The sequence below is a fragment of the Polypterus senegalus genome, chromosome 5, assembly GCF_016835505.1.
Source record: "Polypterus senegalus isolate Bchr_013 chromosome 5, ASM1683550v1, whole genome shotgun sequence".
Classification (NCBI taxonomy): domain Eukaryota; kingdom Metazoa; phylum Chordata; class Cladistia; order Polypteriformes; family Polypteridae; genus Polypterus; species Polypterus senegalus.
Genome location: NC_053158.1, coordinates 119,149,660 through 119,174,659, shown reverse-complemented (window position 1 = coordinate 119,174,659; position 25,000 = coordinate 119,149,660). Strand labels below are relative to the sequence as shown.

General features: G+C 37.8%; 1 protein-coding gene across 1 annotated transcript in view; it reads right to left on the bottom strand.

Annotated features, from left to right (window-relative positions):
• Positions 1–19,120, bottom strand: part of arf1 (ADP-ribosylation factor 1) — a 32,117-nt gene extending 12,997 nt beyond the window's left edge. The window contains exons 1-2 of the mRNA XM_039753276.1: positions 18,937–19,120; positions 11,563–11,673 (exon numbers count right to left, since the gene is read on the bottom strand). Coding sequence (XP_039609210.1) covers positions 11,563–11,673; positions 18,937–19,084 — 259 coding nt within the window. The 5' untranslated portion in view covers positions 19,085–19,120. The remainder of the gene's footprint in view (positions 1–11,562; positions 11,674–18,936) is intronic.
• Between the last annotated feature and the right edge of the window lie 5,880 nt (positions 19,121–25,000).

Sequence of the window (25,000 nt, the reverse complement as noted above, 5' to 3'; positions counted from 1 at the left end):
ATATATATATATATATATATATATATATATATATATATATATATATATATATATATATATATATATATATATATATATATATATATATATATATATATATATATATATACATATATATACATACATATATATATATACATATATATATATATATATATATATATATATATATATATATATATACATACCAGCGTCGCGCAGCGGAGAAGTAGTGTGTTAAAAAAGCTAGAAAAAGAAAAGGGAACATTTTAAAAATAACGTAACATGGCCGTCAATATACAGTATTTGTTTTGTGAGTGTTATGAGTGTTGCTGTCATCAAGGATTTGATTATCGTTATTTCTTTCAATCAGGCTCGTATTTGTAGGATGTGTTGTGTTCAAGTTACATTCCGTGTTTGTCAATCGTTGTAAAGATGACAGGTTTCTTTCATCGATTCGTTTCTTACTGCATCAATAAACAGCTCGTCTTCTTTATCTGAGACCTGACACACTGCATGCACGGTTTTTTTTTTTTTTTTTTTAAACTGTCTTCCTTTAGCGGGACATTGACTTTTTCCACCGTGTGCTTTGTTTCCGCAGTAGCTGGATTTATGAATATGATTATCAGACACTTCATATTTTTTGCTGCCTTTTCAATTGTGCAATTCGGTTTTTGTTCAGCGCTCAGCGTTCGAAACTGTTTCCTTTTATCTGTGCACTGCGTCAGTTCATGTGAGCCGCTCGGTGTACATGCATCGAAGGTTCCCAGCTGTGCTGGTGCCATCTCGTGCTATGTCCGTGGCTGTATTTAATGTTACCTTAGTCCTGGCACTTAAAACTTTCTCTCGCAGTTTCGCTGAGTTTGTGTCAAACACCACCCTGACCATCTCATCTTCCTCTCCATAAACACAGTCCTTCACCCGTGAATATTTAGTGGGAGTTTGCTATTGGATTGCCGCTGACGGACGGCCTTATATGGGCAGGCACTAAATTACAAACGCCAGCGGCAGCCGGTCTATGAACTTAATTTAAAGTGTAGATTTACATCGTGCTTTGTTTCCGAAGTAGCAGAACTCATGAACATGGTTGTATATGTCACTCGCTCGCTTCTTATTGTTTCGCTGCCTTCTCAATTATATAATGCATGTGTTCTTCAGCGCCTTTTGGATGTCTTCCTGGTTTTCTATGTACTGCGTGATTACGTGGGAGGCGTGATGATGTCACACGAAACTCCGCCCCCACGGCGTTCAAGCTCATCTCCATTACAGTAAATGGAGTAAAACAGCTTCCAGTTATGACCATTACACGTAGAATTTCGATATAAAACCTGCCCAACTTTTGTAAGGAAGATGTAAGGAATGAAACTGCCAAATTTCAGCCTTCTACCCACACGGGAAGTTGGAGAATTAGTGATGAGTCAGTGAGTGAGTGAGTGAGTGAGTGAGTGAGTGAGTGAGTCAGTGAGTGAGGGCTTTGCCTTTTATTAGTACAGTAATCCCTCCTCGATCGCGGGGTTTGCGTTCCAGAACCCCCCGCGATAGATGAAAATCAGCGAAGTACAAACCATATGTTTGTATGGTTATTTTTATATATTTTAAGCCCTTAGAAACTCTCCCACACTGTTAACATTATTAGAGCCCTCTAGACATAAAATAACACATTTTAGTCAAAAGTTTAAACTGTCCTCCATGACAAGACAGAGATGACAGTTTTTTCTCACAATTAAAAGAATGCAAATAGATCTTCTCTTTAGGAGCAGAGAATTTCAGAGGGAGAGAGAGAGCTCGGGCTCGCAAAGAAAAGCAAACAATCAAAAAATCAATACTTGTGCTTTAAAGTTTGCCTTTAGCCTCTCTGCTCACATCTCCTCCGTCAGGCGCAGAGAACGTCAGACAGAGAGAGCGAGCGAGCGAGATTAAAGCAAACAATCCAAAAATCAATAAGTGTGTTTTTGGAAGCACCGCGATAAAGCAGCATTTCTTAGAGGTGCGTTCGTATCCACTAGGCAAACAGCTTCTGTGCAAGCAGCCCTCTGCTCACAGCCCCTCCGTCAGGCGCAGAGAATGTCAGAGAGGGTGAGAGAGAGGCAGAGACAAGAAAACAATCAAGTTCCGCGCGGGAAGCATATCTTATAGCATTGAGGAGTTATTTAATAAGTAATACATGTTCTGATTTGGTAGCTTCTAAGCCATCCGCCAATAGTGTCCCTTGTATGAAATCAACTGGGCAAACAAACTGAGGAAGCAAGTACCATAAATTAAAAGACCCATTGTCCGCAGAAATCCGCGAACCAGCGAAAAATCCGTCATATGTATTTAGATATTCTTACATTTAAAATCCGCGATAGAGTGAAGCCGCGAAAGTCGAAGCGATATAGCGAGGGATTACTGTATAGATGTGTATATGTATATAGATATGTAGATATGAAGATATGTATGTGTGTATATATATATATATATGTGTGTGTGTGTGTATATGACAGCAGCAATCCAAGCTGTGAGAAAACAGTAAAAAGGAGGCGTGTCAGACGTCGTGGTACATTTTCTGATGCAGCTGCTGAAAACAACGTGACGCTGCCGCCAAATACACAAAACAATTACTTTGACAATCATGTTACATTATTTTTAAAATGTTTCCTTTTCTTTTTCATAACTTTTTTAACACATGACATCGCTGTGAAGTGCGGGTATTTTGCTATATATATATATATATATATATATATATATATATATATATATATATATATATATATATATATATATATATATATATATCACAGCGACACTCATAACAGTGACAAAACAATTACATTGACAATCATGTTACGTTATTTTCAAAATGTTTCCTTTTCGTGCTTCTTTAACACACTACTTCTCCACTATAAACCGGGTATTCTGCTAGTATGTATGTAAGTATATTTTTATATATATATATATATATATATATATATATATATATATATATATATATATATATATACATATATACATATACATATATACACATACTGTATATACAACATATACATATCTACATATATACTGTATATACACATATATATACAAATCTACATATATATCTACATATATATATTAGGGGTGGGACTCGATTAAAAAAATTAATCCAATTAATTAGAGGCTGTGTAAGAATTAATCTTGATTAATCGTATGTAATCAAGACACGTAAATTTGCCCCAAATCGCAAATGGTTTTTTTTAATTTAAAACGGTTTTAGTGGGCTTACAGAATCAAATAATAGACATGGACATGAATATTGTAAACTGAAGCTGTTTTAATTTCTGAAAAAAGCTTTTAAACTGCATTTGAATTCAAAACAGAAACAAAAATATCATCCCTGGTTAAAATTGGGCAGACAAAAATAAAGTGGTAGTTTAAGTACTTTAAGTACATTTTCAGAATAGTATTCTCTTTAAATAATAATAACCAAAATTTCACCATAAAGTGCAGTTTTCTTCTTAAAAAAATAAGTCAGAAACATAAAAGGTAATTTGACCAGCTTACTCTTTAAACTCTGAGTAACATTAGCCAAAATTATTTTGTACATTAGGCTAAAACAGTGTGATCATTGAACATTTTGTAATTAGATGTATTTAGAATTACTAACGGTCACGGAAGTCCAATGATCCCCAGTAAGAGCCACACAGTCCGCTTTCTGTAATGCATCTAATTTTGCTTGCTTTTCAGTGTGCACAAAACCACGATTTATCAAGGCTTTCGCCGGAAGTCGAAATGATCAGTCGTAGGAACGCGCTTTATTCCGACTCTAACATTTTTGTAGCTGTGATGTGTGCATCAGTGTAATGGATGTACCAGGAAATCATGCATTGACAAAAGTTCCGCTTGCTTGGAATTGAAAGTGTGATTAAATGCGTTATTTTTTAACGCGTTATGGAGTACATGCATCGAAGCTTCTCAGCTGTGTTTGTGCTAATAAAGGGAAAATTTTTAAAATAACGTAACATGATTCTGCGTTAACCTAATATTTTTTTCATACGTCCTAAACCAAGGAGATGCGAAGGTAAAATGAATCGGGTAGCGCGCGTACATACTCAGTGAATCCTCTCGGGAATCGAACCTCGAATGTTGGCATTAGAGGCGAAGACTCTACAATTGCGCCACAGCGTGTGGCTTGTCTATGCTAAAGTATGTATTGTAGATCGGGGTATATATATACATTTATATATATATACCCGTGTATTGCAGTGGAGAAGTAGAAGTTATGAAAAAGAAAAGGGAACATTTTAAAAATAACGTAACATGATTGTCAATATACAGTAATTGTGTTCTTGCATCGAAGGTTCCCAACTGTACTGGTGCCATCTCGTGTAATGTCAGACCCGGCACTTAAAAGTTTCTCTCGCAGTTTCAATGAGTTTGTGCCACACACCACCCTGACCATCTCATCTTCCTCTGCATAAGCACAGTCCTTCACCCGTGAACATTTACCGGCAGTGTTTGTATTGGATTGCCGCTGATGGACGGCCTTATATGGGCAGGCACTAAGTTACAAACGCTAGTGGCAGCCTGTCTATGAACTTAATTTAATATAAACTTACGGTTCACGCCGTGCTTTGTTTCCGCAGTAGCTGTACTTATGAATATGCAACATTTGCTTCATAATGTTTTTCTGCCTTCTCAATTGTGAAATGGCGTTTTGTGCTCATCGCTGTTTGGAGTTCTTCCTTGTTCTCTACGTACTTACGTAGGAGGCGTGATGATGTCACACGAAACTCCGCCCCCCACGGCCATCTCCAACTCAAGACTCCATTACATTATATGGGAAAAATAGCTTCCAGTTATGACCCTTATGCGTAGAATTTCGAAATGAAACCTGCCCAACTTTTGTAAGTAAGCTGTAAGGAATAAGCCTGCCAAATTTCAGCCTTCTACCTACACGGGAAGTTGGAGAATTAGTGATGAGTCAGTGAGTGAGTGCTTTGCCTTTTATTAGTATATATCTACATATATACTTATACACACACATATACATATATACACATACATATCCACACACATACATATATATACACACATATATATACATATATATATATATACACAGTCTTTGGGGCGCAAGCAACTGTTGCTGGGGGTGCCAGAATCTATGAAGGAAGAAAAATTAAAAACATTATTTGTACAAAATCTTTATTTGTCCATTCCTAAATAATTAAATGGGCAGGCTATTTCGTATCAGTGCAATACGCTGCTTGTTAAAACGGATGACTCGCCTCTTACGTGCAAGTCTTCGTGGATATTATGAACAATCGTTTCTGTTCAAGTTCTATTTAAATTTTAAATAGAAGGAATTTTTATTTAGTCGACAGAATGTTATTCCGGAATAAATCAACTCAAACCTTAAATAACTTATATGTTGCTCTCCATAAAAATATATCCTGTCTAAATTATACAAATTCAAATATGAACATGCTGCATAACAAAACCTGGAAATATAAATAAAATTTGTTCTTTTCAGCAATAACAAATCAAATCATTCAGTTGTCTTTGGTCATATGTCATGTTATTAGAGCTGGACGCCTGGTGTCTTTTTTTGGCAACAAGTTTATGTTTGGTGTGAGGGTTTGTGTTGTGGAGATTGTCTGGATGGACAGCAGGTGCTCATCAGTGAGGCGACTCCTGTGTGCGGTTTTGTTTGTCGTCATCACTGAAAAGAGCTTCTCGCACAGATATGTGCTACCAAACATGCACAAGGTTCGAGCCGCATGTAGACTAAGCTGGAGCATTTCTGCGGGAATGGAGTGAATAAACTGTGTGGGCACTGCAGTATCGTACTTTGCCTTCAGTGTGCTATTACACTGCAGCTCAATGACCTCCATCTGAATCTGCACAGGTGCAGTTTCCACAACGACGGCAAATGGGTTGTGAAACAACTCAAAATTCTTTTTTTCTTCTTCAAAGTCACCAAAGCGCCGTGCAAAATCAGTGCGCTCAGTTTATCAGCAAAGTGCGTATTTGAGAACACCGTTGTGCCGACTTGGTTTAACATTACTTGGCAACAAGGAAAGTGGGGCAAGTTGCACTGGTGCATTTGTGTCTCCCATAAAAACAGCTTCACTTGAAATCACTTTGTAATTTTGCACGGGTAAAAACGTCTGCTGGATTTAGGGTTGCCACCCGTCCTTTAAAATACAGAATCGTCCCGTATTTGAGAATGAAATTGCGTGTCCCGTTTTGAATCAATACGGGACGGGTTTTGTTCCGTATTTTTTTTTATCATTTTTTTAAAGCAGCGTCTCATGCAAATCATCCCACACGCATTTTATGAAGATGCCTCCTTTCCTACTTTTGATTGGGTAATACTTGATGTCATCGTTAGTTTGTTTGGTCTTTTTAACTGTCCAGTGAGGAGGGCGGGTCTTTTAAGTAGAGTCTGCAAAGTGTGCGTCCCTTATTTTTTTGTTTTAAAAGTGGTAACCCTAGCTGGATTCTTCTTTAACTCTTCTGCTTTCTATATCTTCTGCATTGCATTCAGGTCTTTCAAGTTATCTTGATGTTTTGTCTCATAGTGCCGTCTTAGATTAAATTCTGTAATTACAGCCACATTAGCTCCACAAATGAGACGCACGTGTTTACCGGCAATGTCAGTAAACATATACTCAGCCTCCCATCAGTTTTTAAGGGCTCTATTTTCAGAATCAACTTTTCTGTTCGGCATCGTGTGGGCTAGCTTCGCAATAACTTGCAGCATCATAAGCTAGACTTGATTAACGCGGTAAGTGTTCGGCAAAGCAGCTGAAGCGCTACATTATGGGATCTGTAGTTTGTGTTACCAGCGCTTCATATCCCCGGGCCATTAATAACAATAATATACAACTTCCGTTTATATCCTGTGTCCTCTCATTAAACTTGTATGCCGCATTACCCGTGGGCATGCACGCCAGCGGCAGCCTGTCTATGAACTTAATTTAAATTTTATGTTTACACCGTGCTTTGTTTCCGAAATAGCAGCACTCATGAATATGGTTGTATATATGTCATTCGCTCGCTTCCTATTGTTTCGCTGCCTTCTCAATTATATAATGCATGTTTTCATCAGCGCGTTTGGAGCTCTTCCTGGTTTTCTATGTACTGCGTTAAAAGTCAGTTCACGTGATTACGTGGGAGGCGTGATGATGTCACACGAAACTCCGCCCACACGGCTTTTGCGCTCAACTCCATTACTTCCAGTTATGACCATTACACATAGAATTTCAAAATGAAACCTGCCCAACTTTTGTAAGGAAGCTGTAAGGAATGACCCTGCCAAATCTCAGCCTTCTACCTACACGGGAAGTTAGAGAATTAGCAGGTTTCATTTTGAAATTGTACACGTAACTGTCGACAACGTCCGTCACATTGAACTTTTTATTTATGGCCCCATCTTCACGAAATTTGGTTGGCGGCTTCCCTGCGCTAAGCGAAACCAATGTACGTACTTATTTCGGTGGTATGAAGCCACTGTCGGCTGCCATATTGAACTTTTCAACGGTCTTTGTTACTTATGGGCCCATCTTCAAGAAATTTGGTATGCGGGTTCCCAACACTAACTGAATCCTACTTACTTACATATATACGTCCATAGCCTGCAGCTCGGTCACCGTGTGAGGTGGCGTTGGGTCCCCCATCCCAATGCCTCCTACGTTGTTGGCTGCCTGCCTATATAAGGCCGTCCATCGCTCTGGTCTCTACATTCCCTTCCTTGCTTCCATACGGGATTCAGGTCTCCCTGCTGAGAACTACAGACTTTTTATTTAATCCACGGCTTCTCCGCTGTTTTATTGTTCATTTATTACGATTATAGTTATTGTGTAGGTATTTTAGACTTACTTTACATTGTTCAGGTACCCATTTCCTTTATCGTTCCAACCGTACCCCCATTAACATGTCTATCGAGGTGATCACCATCAATCAAAGAACTGTCACTTACCGAGTGGTTTCCATGCCCAGAGATGGCACCTACTTTTCCATTCTCTGTTACATATTGCACGGCCATATCAGGCTCACTCTTGATATCCGGAGGAACATTGTGTCTTATGAATTGAATGACTGGGACAGGTTCAAGGTGTGGACTGATGATGGTACAAGAGTATAATTATACTACAAAGGAGCACTATAATACTGGAATGCTTAAGCCCTTCACCTATGGTTCTGCATGCGAGTTGATTGGCTTCTGCTGAATTGTTCGGTTGTCGCTTTCAAGTGTACCGAAATGGCCAAATATTTTACACCTTTGGAGACCCGCCAATGCCTCTTAAACACTTTAGGTTCACAGGTGGCAACCTCTTCTTTTCACAGTGGCCCCCATGCATGCCTTGTACAGTACATATGCGTTGATCGCCGCCAAGTCAAGCGTGTTATAGCACACAGCAGCTGGCCACCTGCGTGCTCCTGCTCACACTGAACAAGCTCATGCCTTCTGGTGCACGATTGTCAACACAGCACCGGGCAAAAAAGAAAGATTAATATATGTGACATTTTGAAAAAATCTTTTTATGACCCGAGTAGTACCAATCACAAAACATTGTCGCACTAATGCAATATTATATTAAAATGAACAGTGTCAGATCAGGTTTGAATTTATACTAATGTTGTTAAAGAATCAGATCGGGGGGTTAGAGGGGAGCATGCACATCAGATAACAAAAAAAGGCTAACTTTTAGAAATACCATACATTTACAGCTGATCTGATGCTGATCTGATTTCAATCCAACTGATGTAAAAATGGATCTATTTGTATGGATTGTTGTGTGATTACAATAAAATCAATTATATAAAAAAAAAAATAATTCAAAGTGTTAGTGACTATTGTTTCCTACACAAATCAAAGGCAATTGGAAACTGGAAGAAATTCTGATAAAAGATCTAGCAGTCCCAGACTAACTACCCAGTCCAAAGACAAGACAAAGACCCTTTAATCAATCTGGACTAAAATATTTAAGATGTATTTAAGAGCATTCAGACAAGATAGTGTACTCCGGAACTCAAAATATTGGTCCTGTGGGTCCCTGTGCCCCACCCCAGTGCAACAGTTTGCACATAGTGCCAGCTGCTAGCACAGAGCAAGTGAAACATCCAAACAGTCTAAAGCTAGACCAGCACCTACTAGCAACCTTGAACAAAAAGGACAAGTTAGACAGGACAGTGCTTATGGTTACAACTCAGCAAGGATATACCGCAACACTACAATCCACTTGGACCCAGATAGAACAACTTCTTAACTCATGACAGCAGAGATACTGATAGAGAGGAAGTGTGTGAATAACAGATAAGATTAAAAACGAATAACTATTTCAAAAACAAAAACCTTCGCTTTATTTTCTTAACACTAGAATTACTAAAGCTTACAAAAAAAACTCGTAAACCCGGCCCACCTTAAATCCGTTTGCACCTCTCCGTCAGTCTCTTTTGTCTTGTAAATGTGTCAAGTGCAAGCAGCCTGGTATCCCATTCCCCCCCGCCCACTGTTGCAGTTCAATTCGTAAAGAAGTTTCTCAGTGCTCACTGTTTATCTTGGAGTGAAGTACCTGGAGCTTGATAGGGTAAAAAATATATCGTCATTTAAAATATATACATTTCATGTGTGTTCCGTGTCTACGACAATCTATGTAAACACATCGTTAAAACAAACGTTTTTCATGTTTTAGTAATAACTGACACAATGTATACATTAAGTGTATAATTTGTGAAGCCTGAAATCCAAATATCAAATAAACACTTTCACAAAAGGTACAAGTATAACAAAACAAGTGCACTTTAAATCAAGACTATAACCGAAGAAAAAAGAAAGCAGGTTACAGTAAGCTGCTGATACGACAGCTTGCGTGGTGCAATGCTAAGAACTGCTGACTCCCAATCAAGAGGTCGAGGTTTCGATATCAGCTGTTTCCCAAATTTACCGTTTTGAGTAGTGAGCTTCTCTTATTGCTAATATTATACAATAAAAACAGTTGATTTGCATTTGTAACAGCTGGTGTAAATGTATGGTACTTGTAAAGGTTAGCCTTTTCTTTTATTCAGTTTTGTTCTCTTACTCATGTTCAAGCTACCCCTAATATGACTGCTGTTTTCAAATAAAGACGTGCTATAACTGAGGTGAACTCAGATAAGGATTCTACATCGGAGAAAGATAACAGAAGTCTTCCCGGCAAGAAACGTTCACTCACACATAAGAACAACGCAGCTGCATTAGGTGTAAAGACGAACACCTGGAGAAGATGTTCCAGTTCCATACTACAACAAAAGCTAGCCCCATCGACCTCAAGTTTAGAAACCCTGAGCTCAAGGTGTTGGAATGGCTGTCATTTACTATAGATGCATGCTTCTCAAAGGCATTTTCAAAGAATGCTTTCAAAAAGTCCAATATCACATAAGACCTACACTGCATTGGTCTTATGCTTAAATGAATTTCCCCTTGGGGATTAATAAAGTATCTATCTACCTAAATGTATTTTGGGGTTTGTCAATTCCCTTTTAAGTCAATATTTAAACTATAATACATGAACAACAGTATTTTTCTAATATCAAATGGACTTCTCTAAGCACCTAAATTCATATTAAAGAGACTCTCACTACTACTACTATACTCCTTTAACAACGCACACACTAAGTTGCCTGCTGAAAGTGATTTTACTTCCACTAACTTCTTAACCTTAGCTCCCCATGAAAATTCTCTTCACCTTTTAATGCAAATATCAAATCGACTTGTTTCAACAACCTCCTCTTTAAATGTGCTATTTACTCTCAACTTCCTTCTAGTGCAAAAGCTGGTCAGCTTGCATGTAACTGACTTAACTGGTACTTAACTTGACATTACTGGATAAGAAGCCAGTTAAATTGTTGACTTTCTGTATTACTGCTTCTGTCACTTTACACTTGCTCTTGCTGCTTATTCACCCACCCACTCACCCACCCATCATTGACAACAGGTTTTGCTCCTGGGTTGATGAAAAGAAAAAAAAAACAGGAAAAAACACAAAGGCACAAAAGCTGTCTCTTAAAAGGCCAACAAAATTCTTAGGGGCACTGCTCTTTTTTTTTTTTAATAATTTTAACATTTACCAAACAACCTGCAGTTCAAAATGTTAGCAGGAAAACAAGATTTTTCCAAAGAACAGATTATGCATTAAACTATACTAATGCATGATGTCCTCTCAACTGCACAATCAAATCAAAAACATCAAATCTGCAGCAATTTTGTAATTGTTTTCATTATAAGAGAAGATTTAACACTGGCTTTTAGAGATCACACCACCTTGTAGGTCAATTGTTTATAAAATAATCCAAAACATATAGTTGTGGACATTTAAAATTGTACAAACAATTTATTTCTACTTTTGTAGGCTGAACACCAGTGTTTGTGCTTTGTACTTTAATCGCAATTCAAATCAAATTTTAGAGGAATGACAAAATAGTGACTGGTCCATGAAAGTAACCATTTTGAAAATATACAGATTCATTAAAAAGTAACAAAAACTTAAAATTCACGTGCCTAAAACTATACTTGAATGGATCAAAACTTTCTGTAGTTCAAACTGTACTGTTGCAACTTTCTACAGTAAGACTTACCTTGTGTATTCTGGAAATAGTGCCTCCATAGTGGACGGATTTTATCTTGACCACCTACGTCCCACACGGTGAAGCTAATATTCTTGTACTCTACCGTTTCTACATTGAAACCTTTAAAGAAAAATGAAAATCAGTGTTAACATCAGCAACAGAAAAAATATAAAACCAAGCTGGACAAGTTAAGCGAAAGGCTATTTAGAATACTTGTAGGTTATGTCAGACTACTCCTTTACTAACTGCAGTTGAATTTACATTTTTTGTTAAAACTGGCATGTCATGTAATCAAAGAAATACACTTACCCTGAAAAGTTCTTTTTAAAAAGCACAATGTTTAACAGATCTTAGTTGTGTGAGCTAGAACTATTTGTGCGTTTTTTTTTTTTTGAATGCCCCTACATAAAACAACATGATCTCTGAATTGAATGCTTGTTCGAGTTCTCATGGACAGTATTGCTAAGACACATTGAAGAAAAAACACTGGTAACAGTCCGATTTGAAAAACAAATTGGGCTTGCAATTAAAAGTGCGACAGGGAAAATTTCCTCCAGTGCATCTACAATACGATATCATGGACTGCTGGATTTATCTAAAAACATGGGCATACCAAAAACACATTTACTGACATTTTCTATCCAATAACTGAAAAACAAATACTCAAACTCAATGCTAAAAATAAAATTAAAACATAATATTGTGTCATGAGCTGCTGAACACCAAGATTATTTATGATATTTTCATTTACACAAATTCTTTTCTGAAAGTAGGTTTTCAAAAAATCACTTCCTGTTAAGAGTACACATTTTCATCTGTACATGTAGTAGTCTTTACCTGGTCAGTAATACAAACATTAATATTTATTGTACAAATAGAAATTAATTCATATGTCAGGCACCAATGCTTTATTTTCCCAAATTATGCCCTCCTCTTTATATTTGCCATAACTTGAAGGCTAAATTTGTAAAATGAAAACTTTCTCAGTCTCAGTCAAATTACGATTAGTATTTCAGAATTTCTATAAAACAGCCATTGTTCTGGTTTTCAAGCTACCTCATATAAGTGACCAGACTTTGCTATTCATTACACATATGTACCAATTCAGAATTGGCCACTGAATGGGACATGACGGGCAATAATTATTCTTAAATTACAAAAAGCATCTCATCTGGTCAATTCACATTCAGGTGTGTATTGAATGTGTTCTCAACAAGCTAAGTGCATTTTTATTATTATTCTAACAGGCATTCCTTAGCCTTTAAAAATCCAAGAAATGTAGCTTATACTGGTTCACTTGCATCAATTAAGTATGCTGTTTTAGTAGCCCTATTGTGTGTCTCTGTTTCATTGTGTTTCAAAATATTACAAGCTGAGTTACATGAATGTCTGGATAATGTGGAAGTTTTACTTTTATTTTCGAACAAACATATGCAGCAGTTAATTTTTCTATCACTATAAATAGATGTGTGGGAGGGTGTCTCTCAGTGTAAGGTTAGATTCTACCTCACTGCCATTGCAGTCAAGATAAGCACCAGCTTCAAGCAACACTGAACTGCAACAGCTAGCTAGAAAATAGGAGAGGTGCCCAAGAACTATAACAAATCAGAAGATAAATTCAAAGCCCTCATTTCTTAATTAAGACTATGCATGGCAGCTTATTAAAAGGCCAACAACCCATGATCATTTTGACTAAATCAATTGTATGCCACATACAAAGTAAACCAATTGAAAATAACAGCAACATATACACGAATTGTGTGTTTTTATTTATCAACTAACTCCGTAATAGGCTAAACCTACTATAGTGCTGTCATCTGGTGCAGGGGTCTCCAACCCCCAGTCCGCGGCCCGCTAGCAAAGGCTGCAGCCATCTGACAGCCGGGCTGCGAGAAACTTTTCAGAACGCTTGACGGGCGGGGCTTTGCAGCAGCGCAGAGAGAGGAGAGAGACCAAGATGAGAGTATTACAACAAAGTATTTTTATGGTCCCGATAGTTTCCCCATTTGACAGGAATCTATAGAAATCTTGTTACTACGAAGTACATTTAGCAGATACTTTCATTACAACGAAGGGACCTTGAAATGCTTGAATGAATCAACAGAACAGTCAGATCTGTGGTCGCAGGTCAGTTGTGCACATTTGCACAACAGTCCCCAAACAGAAACATTGTGTGTAAAAAAAAAAAAAAAAATTTCTTTCTTCGAAACTTCCTCGTACTGTTTTTTTGACATTTTTGTTTTCTGTGATTTTCAGTGATATCTTTTGCTTATTGCTCGTCAACATTTGAAAAACATCCATTGAACGTATGCTAAATAATGCATTTGAAGACTGTTTTAATGTGGTTCAGTGATGCTCGTTCAAGAAACATTCCTATAATTGCAATACTCATTCAAGAGAATGTGAGATTTCTAAACTCTCTTGGGACTTCCGTCAATGGGAAAACACGCTGAACAGCGTCCCGATGTGCAATCACCACGTCTGTTTAAGATTGTTTATCTGTTGCTGGGGCAACAGCAGGCTCACAGCTCTACAGCGAAGCAATCGTGCTTCGGGATGCACTTCAGCATGACATTACGGTTTTCGGAATCCCAAGAGAGTTCAGAAACCTCACGATATGAACAGGCACACAGGCACTATTGTGTACCCCCATCTTTACCCACTCTGCAGACTCAGTATCCAGCCAGGCTGGAGGAGCCCAAGGAGGAAAATCTGAGGCAGCGGTGGAGCAGCAGCATGTGGGGAGAAAGGCAGAAGACACCTGTTGTTCAAGTTGGCAGATAAAGTGGCTGCATTCAAAGCCAAACTCGATTTATTGGGTTGACGAGTGAACATTGGGATTTTTGATATGTTTCAAACATTAGCAGAGGTTGTTAAAGATACCAAGCCAGGGCCTTCTTTCTCCCAGCTGGTGCATGATCACCTATCTCGGCATTCAATAGTTTGAGCATTATTCCCAACCACAAAAGATCCCTGAAATGGGAAGGAATGGATATGTGACCCGTTTGTGAATAAGCCAGGTGAATCAGCTTTGTCTGTGTTTGAAGAGGATCAACTGCTTGAGGTTGCAAATGAAGGTGGCCTTAAAAGTATGTTTGAGACAACTTAAAATCTCCATACATTTTAGATTAAAATCAAAGCGGAATATCCTGAGGTTGCCGCCAAAGCACTGAAAAGTCTGCTTCCATTTCCAACATTCTATCTTTGTAAGGCAGCATTTTCAGTGACAGCAACTAAAACGAGATTACGGATTAGACTGAACATAAGCAACACACTTCGTGTGTCATTGTCTTCCATCATCCCTAAATGGGATTGTCTGGTTGCAGTAACACAAGCTCAGGGCTCCCAATGATTCTCCATTATGGTAAGTTGTATAATTTCTATTACACTATTATAACTTAATAATAATAGAAATGTAAATTGTGTATAAAAGTACAAACTCTCCCCGAATCCTCAATCCTTTAATCCATGTAATATTGATATTTCTTCTGTGAAAATATAGTAAATGAAAAGGCAATTAGAAAAGGCATATATTTGTATTATTCGTTCTCCTAAATATTGGGGGGTTGGGGCACTTGCCATGGAAAGAGGATACTAATGTACAGTAGAAAAAGGCTGTGAAAGGCAAGAAAAAGGAGATTCAACACAACTTTTGTAAAACAAACAATCTATCCACAGCCAGAGAGAAGTTTGCATCACTCAAGGATCTGAGTCCATTTCCACTTCAGGAGGTGGCAACATCAAAGTCTTCCACCACCCAACACACTCCGGGATACAAGTGGACAGGACAGTAATGTGGGAGTAACTTGGGTGAGATGAAATAAAAGTATGCTCGTATAGGATAGTGTGTTTTTGAGACTCTGGGAGGGAGAAAAAGAAAAAAAATGGACTACCATTGGCTCAGACACAGGAAGCAAAGGGTGATGGTGCGAGGAACCTCATCAGAACTGGCCAATGTTAAGAGTGGTGTTCCACAGGGGTCAGTGCTAGGGCCGCTGCTTTTTTTTATATTATATATATATATATATATATATATATATATATATATATATATATATATATATATATATATATATATATATATGAATGATTTAGATAGGAATAGAAGTAACAAGCTGGTTAAGTTTGCAGATGATACTAAAATAGGTGGATTAGCAGATAATTTGGAATATGTTATATCATTACAGAAGGACTTGGATAGCATACAGAATTGGGCAGATTTGTGGCAGATAAAGTTTAATGTCAGTAAATGTAAAGTATTACATATAGGAAGTAAAAATGTTAGGTTTGAATACACAATGGGTGTTCGGAAAATCAAGAGTACACCTTTTGAGAAGGATTTAGAAGTCATAGTGGACTCTAAGCCATCGACTTCCCAACAGTGTTCAGAAGCCATTAAGAAGGCTAACAGAATGTTAGGATATATAACACGATGTGTGGAGTACAAGTCCAAGGAGGTTATGCTCAACTTTCACAATGCACCGGTGAGGCCTCATCTTGAGTACTGCGTGCAGTTTTGGTATCCAGGCTACAAAAAGGACATAACAGCATTAGAAAAGGTCCAGAGAAGAGTGACTAGGCTGATTCCAGGGCTACAAGGGTTGAATTATGAGGAAAGATTAAAAGAGCTGAGCCTATACATTTTAAGCAAAAGAAGATTAAGAGGTGACATGATTGAAGTGTTTAAAATTATGAAGGGAATTAGTACAGTGGATTGAGACTTATTTTAAAATGAGTTCATCAAGAACTTGGGGACACAGTTGGAAACTTAAGAGTAAAATTTGCACAAACATTAGGAACTTTTTCTTAACACAAAGAACGACAGACACTTGGAATAAGCTACCAAGTAGTGTGGTAGACAGTAAGATGTTAGGGACTTTCAAAACTCGACTTGAGAAATAAGTGGATAGGACTGGCAAGCTTTGTTGGGCTGAATGGCCTGTTCTCGTCTAGAGTGTTCTAACGTTCAGAATTGTCTGGTACTGCTTGGACTTTGTGGGTTGTCTGTGTCAAAGGGTTTTTTCCTTCTTTCATATTACTTGCATAATGTATACATTGATGCATCTGTGTTTGGGGGTGGTGTGCATTTCATAAGATTAATAGTTATTTCTGCATTGTCTGTTTCTCACTTATTTTGATACAGTGGAACCTCGGTTCACGAACGTCCCGGTTCACGACAAAAAAGATCGCCAAACCTTTGCCTCGGTTCACAACCACACACTCGGTATACGAACAAGCCAGGTTCCCTTGCCTGCCTGCAAGCTGAGCTGAAAGAGAGAGAGCGCGAGCGAGCACGTGCCTGCTAGGGAGGGGGAGGAGGAGATTGCTGCACGTGTTTGCCTGCCTATCTGTAGGCTGTAGTGCAAGCGAAACCATCCCCCTCCCCCCACAGGCAGCCTGAGAGAGAAAGAGAGCTGCCAAGCTTTTTCATTTAAGCAAAGCCGTTCCTTGTTCATTGTTTTCAATAAGACATGCACTCTCTTTGTGCTCTACAGTATTTCGTGTGCTTCTGCAGTTAACTATGGCTTCTAAGCAAGTGGAGAGTGGTCAGAAGAAAGTTTTGAAGAAAATTGAAATCGAAGTAAAGAAAGAAAGAAATTACAAAAGGTGGAAAAAATGTTTACCAGTTTACTCATTTACCAATCGGAGAACCCTCGTGCTTTCAAGCAGCATAATGTAAACAAAGCCAGACTGCCAGTAATGTGGAGGGTCACAAGAACGTTCTTTTTGGGATGGCTGCATGAGGCTTTCACTCCCACCAGCTAAACAGCTAAAAGCACCAGAAACCCAAGAAATCACAAGAGAGAAAACACCTGAAGGAAAACACTTCATGCCAGAACTCGTTTCATGCAAGGTTAGTTTTCTTGGTGGTTTTGTATTACGGATTTTTCAAAAGTAATTTTTTTAGTTCATAATGCGATTTGTTGCAATGTTATTTTTCTCTTTTTTCAAATGTTCGCTTTTTTCCTTGTGCTTAAAACTCATGAAAGGTTTACAGATGGGAGTTTTTCATAGCGCGATTAGGTGCGATGTTACATTTCTTTTTTTCAAATGTTCGCTTTTTTCCTTGTGCTTAAAACTCATTAAAAATTGTTTACATGGAACATCGTGTGATTTGTTGCAATGTTACTTTTTTGGTTACTTGCGAGTTGGTTTTTAAATGAAGTTCGGATTTGTGCAATGTTTTTTTCTGCTGTGCTTAAAACTCATTTGAACAACATTGTTTACAGCGATCAGGCTTTAGGTTTAATACAGTAGCGTGATCTCCTGCAATCTGACTTTTTTGTTTGCTTGTGAGTTGGTTTTTGCAAGCGTTTCGGATTTGTTCCTTTTTTTTCTGCTGTGCTTAAAACTCATTTTAAAAAAATGCTGCGCGAGCACGTGCTACAGAGAGATTAGAGAGCACTAGCGAGCAAGTGCAGAGAGAGTACGGGCAGCTGACAGGGAAGGGATGGGGGGAGGGTGTGTGTGTGTGTGTGTGTGTGTGTGTGCGCGCCCTACACAGAGAGAGAGAGCGCGTGAGCCAGCCTGCTCCTGTAGCTGAGGTAGGGAGGGAGACAGGTAGGTAGGGAGGGCTTTGGTGGTGTGTGCTACAGAGAGAGAGCGAGCGCAGCCAGCTCGTAGCTGATCAGGAGCCTGGGTGTTTTGTGTCAGTGTTATTCAATGTTTTTACATTAGTTTACTATTACACTGTGGATTCTATGGTGTAATTAACTATATTTGTGCTTAATCTTTACATATTTACATACAGTTTGTACGGTCTGGAACGGATTAATTGTATTTACATACAATCCTATGGGGAAAACTGCTTCGGTTCACGACCAACTCGGTTTACGACCAAAGTTCTGGAACGAATTATGGTTGTGAACCGAGGTTCCACTGTATATGGTAAGTTATATATTTTCTTTTACTCAATATCACATTTGTATCATTTATTCAATATTTATAGAATATATTCAATATCGCAGAAAGGAGTCTCAGGGTGCTTTATAGTTGACCTGCTATCTCACTCAAATACACCACCAAAAGCATGGCGATACATAGCGTTATCATCTGGGGAAAAAGCAAAGCATTACATTTTCTCTTCAACCAATTATTTTAGCTTGATCATCATTTTATTAGGTAGCATTAAAGTTATTCTTACAGAATTACCTTCTCTTTTTAAACACAACCCCCTACTCTCTCATTCTTCTCTCTAGGCTTGTTTCTATGGTTATGTTTTCATGAAGAAAAAAAATTACCTTAGTTTTTCTAAGCATCTCTTATTCATATTTTGTCACTTACAACTGTAAATAGTACATAAGGGACTCACTAAAATATTTTTGTAATACAAATGTGTAAACCTGAAAATTTTTTTTTTTACAAATTGAAAAATAAACATACCTATGGTAGGAATAGTGGTTACAATTTCACCAAGTTTAAGCTTGTATAAAATTGTAGTTTTTCCAGCAGCATCAAGCCCCACCATAAGAATTCGCATTTCTTTTTTGCCAAACAGGCCTTTGAATAGCCCTGCAAACACATTTCCCATGCTGGAACTGGAATAGTTCAGAGAACAAGAAAATCTGAAATCACAAAAAAAAAAAAAAAAGAATGAGTGATAAAAATCAGACATAGAAATCATTCATTAGTCAAGAAAGTTAACATAGTGTTATTAGTAAAGGGTAAAACTCCCATGGCTGTTGATGTTAAGGAAAAAGGTAGCAAATGATGTCAATTCACGTTTAGCTGTGCCCATATGCAACGTTTCCACCAAGGACAAGATAAAATGGCAGTCTGCAGGTAGCAAACAAGAATATTGAGTATCAGAAGGGTTTGGAAAAATGGATGACAAGAAAGTGTACCATGTTCAAAAGTTCACCCAGGAAGATGAAACCCATGTGTGATTGAACAATATTCTTTTGTGAACATCAGCACATGTTGAAAGGTAAGGCCTAGGGAACAATGTAGAAAGCTACTTCCACGTAGCTGTATTTATTTCACTCAATGTAGGAAATAAATCAAGTTCGAATGACAAAAATACTCCAATTTTAAAGAATTTCACCCCATAAATCACAATGACAAGGAGGGATGTGGGGGACAAATCAAAATCCATTTTAGGTTTGCCCTAGCATTATGTCCTTTGAAATCAAGTTGCTAACCCTAGAGACAACAGCATATACTAAAACACTGGTTTACTACAGACTGGTAAAAGCTCTCTAGTAACTGGTGAAAACATCAGAAGACCAGAGCTTCCTTAGAAAGTACAGTGTGCTCTAGATCATCTTATACAGCGCAACTTTTTTTCAGACCAGTCGATTATGTTGTTATTTAATCCCCCAGGATTAAACAACACTCTGTCCACTACCAACTCTTTTGTCTTACTGATGCCGAGCTGCAGGTTGTTCTTAATAATGGAGAGAAATCCTCCACAAGTCTGCTGCACTCTGACTTGTCTCCATTATTAATGCAGCTTATGATGGAGGAAACATCCTAGAATTGTATTGTCCATGGTATTGGAAGTCCATTTCTTACTGGGTAAACAGGAAGTGAAACAGGACAGTTCTTTGAGGTGCTCCAGGTATCTCACACACACCATCATTTCTGATAGAGATGCTGGCAAAAATAGAAGAATTTACATCTCTTATGGAGGCAATACTTCCACTCCTCCATCTTGTCTTCCAAATGGTAATTGTCAGATCTGAGTTAATCAAAGTAATCCCAACTGACAGTCCATTGTATTTCAAAATGTCTAGCTCTAACGCACACCGAAATCTGGTCCTATCTTACTTGTTATTCTGTGATGTCCCCCAAAATACAATTGGTCTTATGTGATCTTACTTAATTATTAACCATTTTTATTATCTCTTTATCTGAGTCATCTTCTTGGCGATTTCAAAATCCATATTGACATTCCAAATGTAAACCGACAAATGAATTCCTGTTTTTGCTGGACTGTTGCGACTTGCTGCAACTTTAAAGCATAAGGAGATTTCCTTTAAGTGTTCATCTCCAAGGTATAACTCAGAATTACAGTCTATGTCTATGAAAGCAGCTGGCCAATGCCTTGAGAGAATGTCAAGTAAAAATTGCCTCTCTGTGCATGTCCAGGCTTTCTCTAATCAAAGGTACAAAAATAATTATATAAAAAAATCATTATAAAAAATGATGCACTAACTTCAGTAAAGAACACACATTACGGCAGAAAAATAGAAAGTGGCCGTGATAATCTGTGGGTTTTGATCTCTGTAGACTACTTCAACCTGCATCTGTCCCAATTACCTCATTTAATGAAGTTTGTGAAAAATTCCTCCACTTTTTCCATAATAAAATCTAAATTAAATAATTCAACTAACATAAATCCTTTATCCATTTTTATCTTTCTCTGTCTTCCCAATTCATTTAGCTTCTTTTCTAAATTTGCAAGTCACAAATGCAATTGTTAATGACCTGCTATGTAAGATGAGGCCAACTACTTGTGTAGTGCACACCATCTAAACCACAATTCTTAAATGCTTCCATCATGCCATATTCCCGACTGTTACAACAATAATACATATATTCCATGACACTGCCAGCCTTTTAAAATAGCTTCTGTAACCCCAGTATTTAAAAAAAAAAAAATTAAATAAAAGGCTGGTCTTGATGCTGACAATTGTAACAAATTTCAGCCTTTCTCTGTTACTTTATTTTTCTGTCAGGAGTTCTTAAGTGTTTTTGTAGCATTCCAACTAACCAATTACTCAACTTTGAATATATTTATGGAACCCTTTCACTTGGTTTTAAAGCACAGAGTGCAGCACTGCTGTGAAACTGCTCTGCTTTGGGTAATTAATAATTTACTTCTGGCAGCAGACTGTAGACAAAATCAGCATATTAATTCAATTAGACCTTAGTGCAGCATTTGACACTGTTAAACATGACATTCTACTTTCCAGAATGGAGGCCATTCTAATTACTGGCATTTCCCACCTGAGGTTAAAGTCCTGCCTGACTAATAGGTAAGAGTTGGTTAGACCTGGCAATAGCAGATCCACCTCAGCGCCTGTCACACAAGGAGTTCCTCAGGCCTTTGTCCCTGGCCTTCTGCTTCACTGCATCTATATGCATCCTCTTGGCCATATTATTTGTATATTTGAAGTGGGTTGTCACTTTTATGCAGATGATAATCAACAATAGGGAGGAGTGTCAAAAATTCACTATTAAACTGGTACTGGTTCCGGACTGGTCAGTACCAAAATATCAATAAGTTCCTTGAAAAACAGTATCGGTATTATTGTAACATTAATTAATTCTAAAATTAGCGTTATTTTTAACTTCCTAACAGTCTCAAATAATGACGACAACTGCAGATATCAGGTGATCACATTTTAGTCCCGCAGCTATGTATTTACATTCTGTGCTCTCCAGTCATCATCATGACAGATGGGGTAAAGCATTAAAAAGTGTGGACTCACTTCAGTAGATGTAATGATTAAGCAATATATTTAAAGAGGTACTTGCATGTAAAGGAGGTAAAACTAGTACCTTCATGAAATACAAACATCATTTTTTAATATATATACATACATATATACACATACTAGCAGAATACCCGTGCTTCGCAGCGGAGAAGTAGTGTGTTAAAGAAGGTACGAAAAAGGAAAACTTTTCAAAATAACTTAACATGGTTGTTAATGTAATTGTTTTGTCATTGATATGAGTGTTGTTCTCATATCTCTCTCTCTCTCTCTCTATATATATATATCTCCCCGCGCTTGGCAGCGGAGAAGTAGTGTGTTAAAGGAAAGAGAAAGAAAAGGAAACATTTTGAAAATAACGTAACATGATTGTCAAAGTAATTGTTTTGTGTATTTGGCTGGAGCGTCACGAAGTTGTTTTCGGCAGCTGCATCAGAAAATGTACCACAACATCTGACACGCCTCCTTTTTACTGTTTTCTCACAGCTTGGATTGCTGCGGTCATACACACACACACACACACACACACACATATACATATACCTTCATATCTACATATCTATATACCTATCTACATCATATATACACACACACATATATATAATTTGTGTGTGTATGTATGTATGTGTGTATGTATATATATATATATATATATATATATATATATATATATATACACACATACATATACTTGTGTATGTTTGTATGTGTCTATATATGTGTGTATAGGTTTGGTCACTGAGTGCAAGGGAAAAATAAATTATAGTCTATAAGTTATTAAACAGTAAAACATTAACGTTTTAAGAAGTACAGGTACATTGAAATTACATTTTCTAAGTGAACGTTCAAATTTGTGCCTCTGGTAATGTGCCTTACCGGCATTTAAAGAAAATTAGTTTTGTGTCCTCTGCAGTGTTAAGAGAGAAAGTCTTTGGTTTGGGATAAAAGGAAAAAAGGTGTAAAGAAAGGAAAGTTGCCTTTTTCTTTTATATAGTATAGAGATGTGTTCGCTGGCGCTATGATCGCCTTTTGGGGACAGTCGCGTGGGTCTTGTGTAGACTGGTGAGACGTCCCGCCATTAATCGGCTGTGATGGCACTGTCAGTCCTCCACTCGTGTGCGTGTCTTCATAATTCGAGGTGAGGACCTGATAATCGTATACGTGCAAAATAAAGTGTGAATCGCCTTAATATTTTGCCGTGGTGTAGAAAAGGGGTCCCGTGTTTGCACTTGTCTGGGCTATAGCGCAGGGGGAGGATGAAAAAAATGAAAAGTGCTCACTTTGACTTAAGGCAGAAGTGCAGTCAGCGTCTCAAAGGCCGCACAGCTATGCAGCAGCTGGCTGCTCGACTTTTGCTGGGCAGGAGACCCCAGTTTTGCAGACACATTCATGATATCAAAAGTCTCAGCACTCTTTGGAAGTCATTCATATATATATATATATATATATATATATATATATATATATATATATATATATATATAGCAAAATACCTCGCCTACAGAGAAGTAGTGTGTTAAAGAAGTAATGAAAAAGAAAAGGAAACATTTTAATAATAACGTAACATGATTGACATTGTCATGAGTGTTGCTGTCATATATATGCCTGCCTAAATAAGTCACCCTCGCTTTGCTCTTACTTTTTTACCGTTCATTTAATCATGGCTAGTGGCGGAAAAATTATAAAATGGAAGGAGGATGGCTTTACCAAAACAATTATTGATGGCTTAATCGATTATTCATAAAGCTTGAATTGGTGATCTGTTTTTCTTGTTAACCTCATATTTTTCATACTTCTTCTCAAACTAAGGTGGTGCGAGGGTAAAATGAATCGTGATGCGCTGATCACTGTAATGCGTGTACCAGGAAATCATGCATTGACAAAAGCTCCCCTTTGCTTGTAATGCAAAGTGTGATTAAATGCTTTATTTTAACGCATTATGGAGCACATGCATCGAAGCTTCTCAGCTGTGCTTGTGCTAAGAAAAGGAAAGATTTTAAAAATAACGTAACACGATTGTCAATGTGACCTTTTGTAAGTAGTGCCTGGAGGATTCAGTGTGTAGAAACTCTAGAGACAGCGTGTGTATTAACTTGTGGATTTTTCTGTGAGTATTTGGTGGCAGTCTGACGAAGTTGCTTCGAAGACAGCGTTAACTGTGAGCTCAGCTCAGAGCAAAATGAGGTGGGAGGGAGATGATGGCGTGACTCCCCACCGCCTTAACTGTCAATCTCCCACAAACACAGTCTCGAATTTGCATAAGCACACCCTTCACCTACAATTTTAACTTAGTTACAAAGTGATCAAAACTCTCGCTTATATCCTCGTCCTCTCATTAAACTTGTATCCCGCATTACCTGTGGGCATGTGAAACGCCAGGTAGCTTGTCTATGAACTTAATTTAAAGTTTAGGTTTACACCTTGCTTTCTTTCCGAGCTGGCAGCACTCATGAATATGGTAGTATATGTCACTCGCTCACTTCTTATTGTTTAGCTGCCTTCTCAATTATAAAATGCATGTTTTCTTAAGCGCTTTTTGGAGGTCTTCCTGGTTTTCTACGCACTGCGTTGACAGTCAGTTCACGCGATTACGTGGGAGGCGTGATGTCACACAAAACTCCGCCCCTCACGTCATTCCAGCTCAACTCCATTACAGTTAATGGAGAAAAATACCTTCCAGTTATGACCATTAGGTGTGGAATTTCGAAATGAAACCTGCCCAACTTTTGTAAGTAAGCTGTAAGGAATGAGCCTGCCAAATTTCACGGGAAGTTGGAGAATTAGTGATGAGTCATCGAGTGAGTGAGGGCTTTGCCTTTTATTAGTGTGTATATATATATATATATATATATATATATACACACACACACAGTGGTGTGAAAAACTATTTGCCCCCTTCCTGATTTCTTATTCTTTTGCATGTTTGTCACACAAACATGTTTCTGATCATCAAACACATTTAACCATTAGTCAAATATAACACAAGTAAACACAAAATGCAGTTTTTA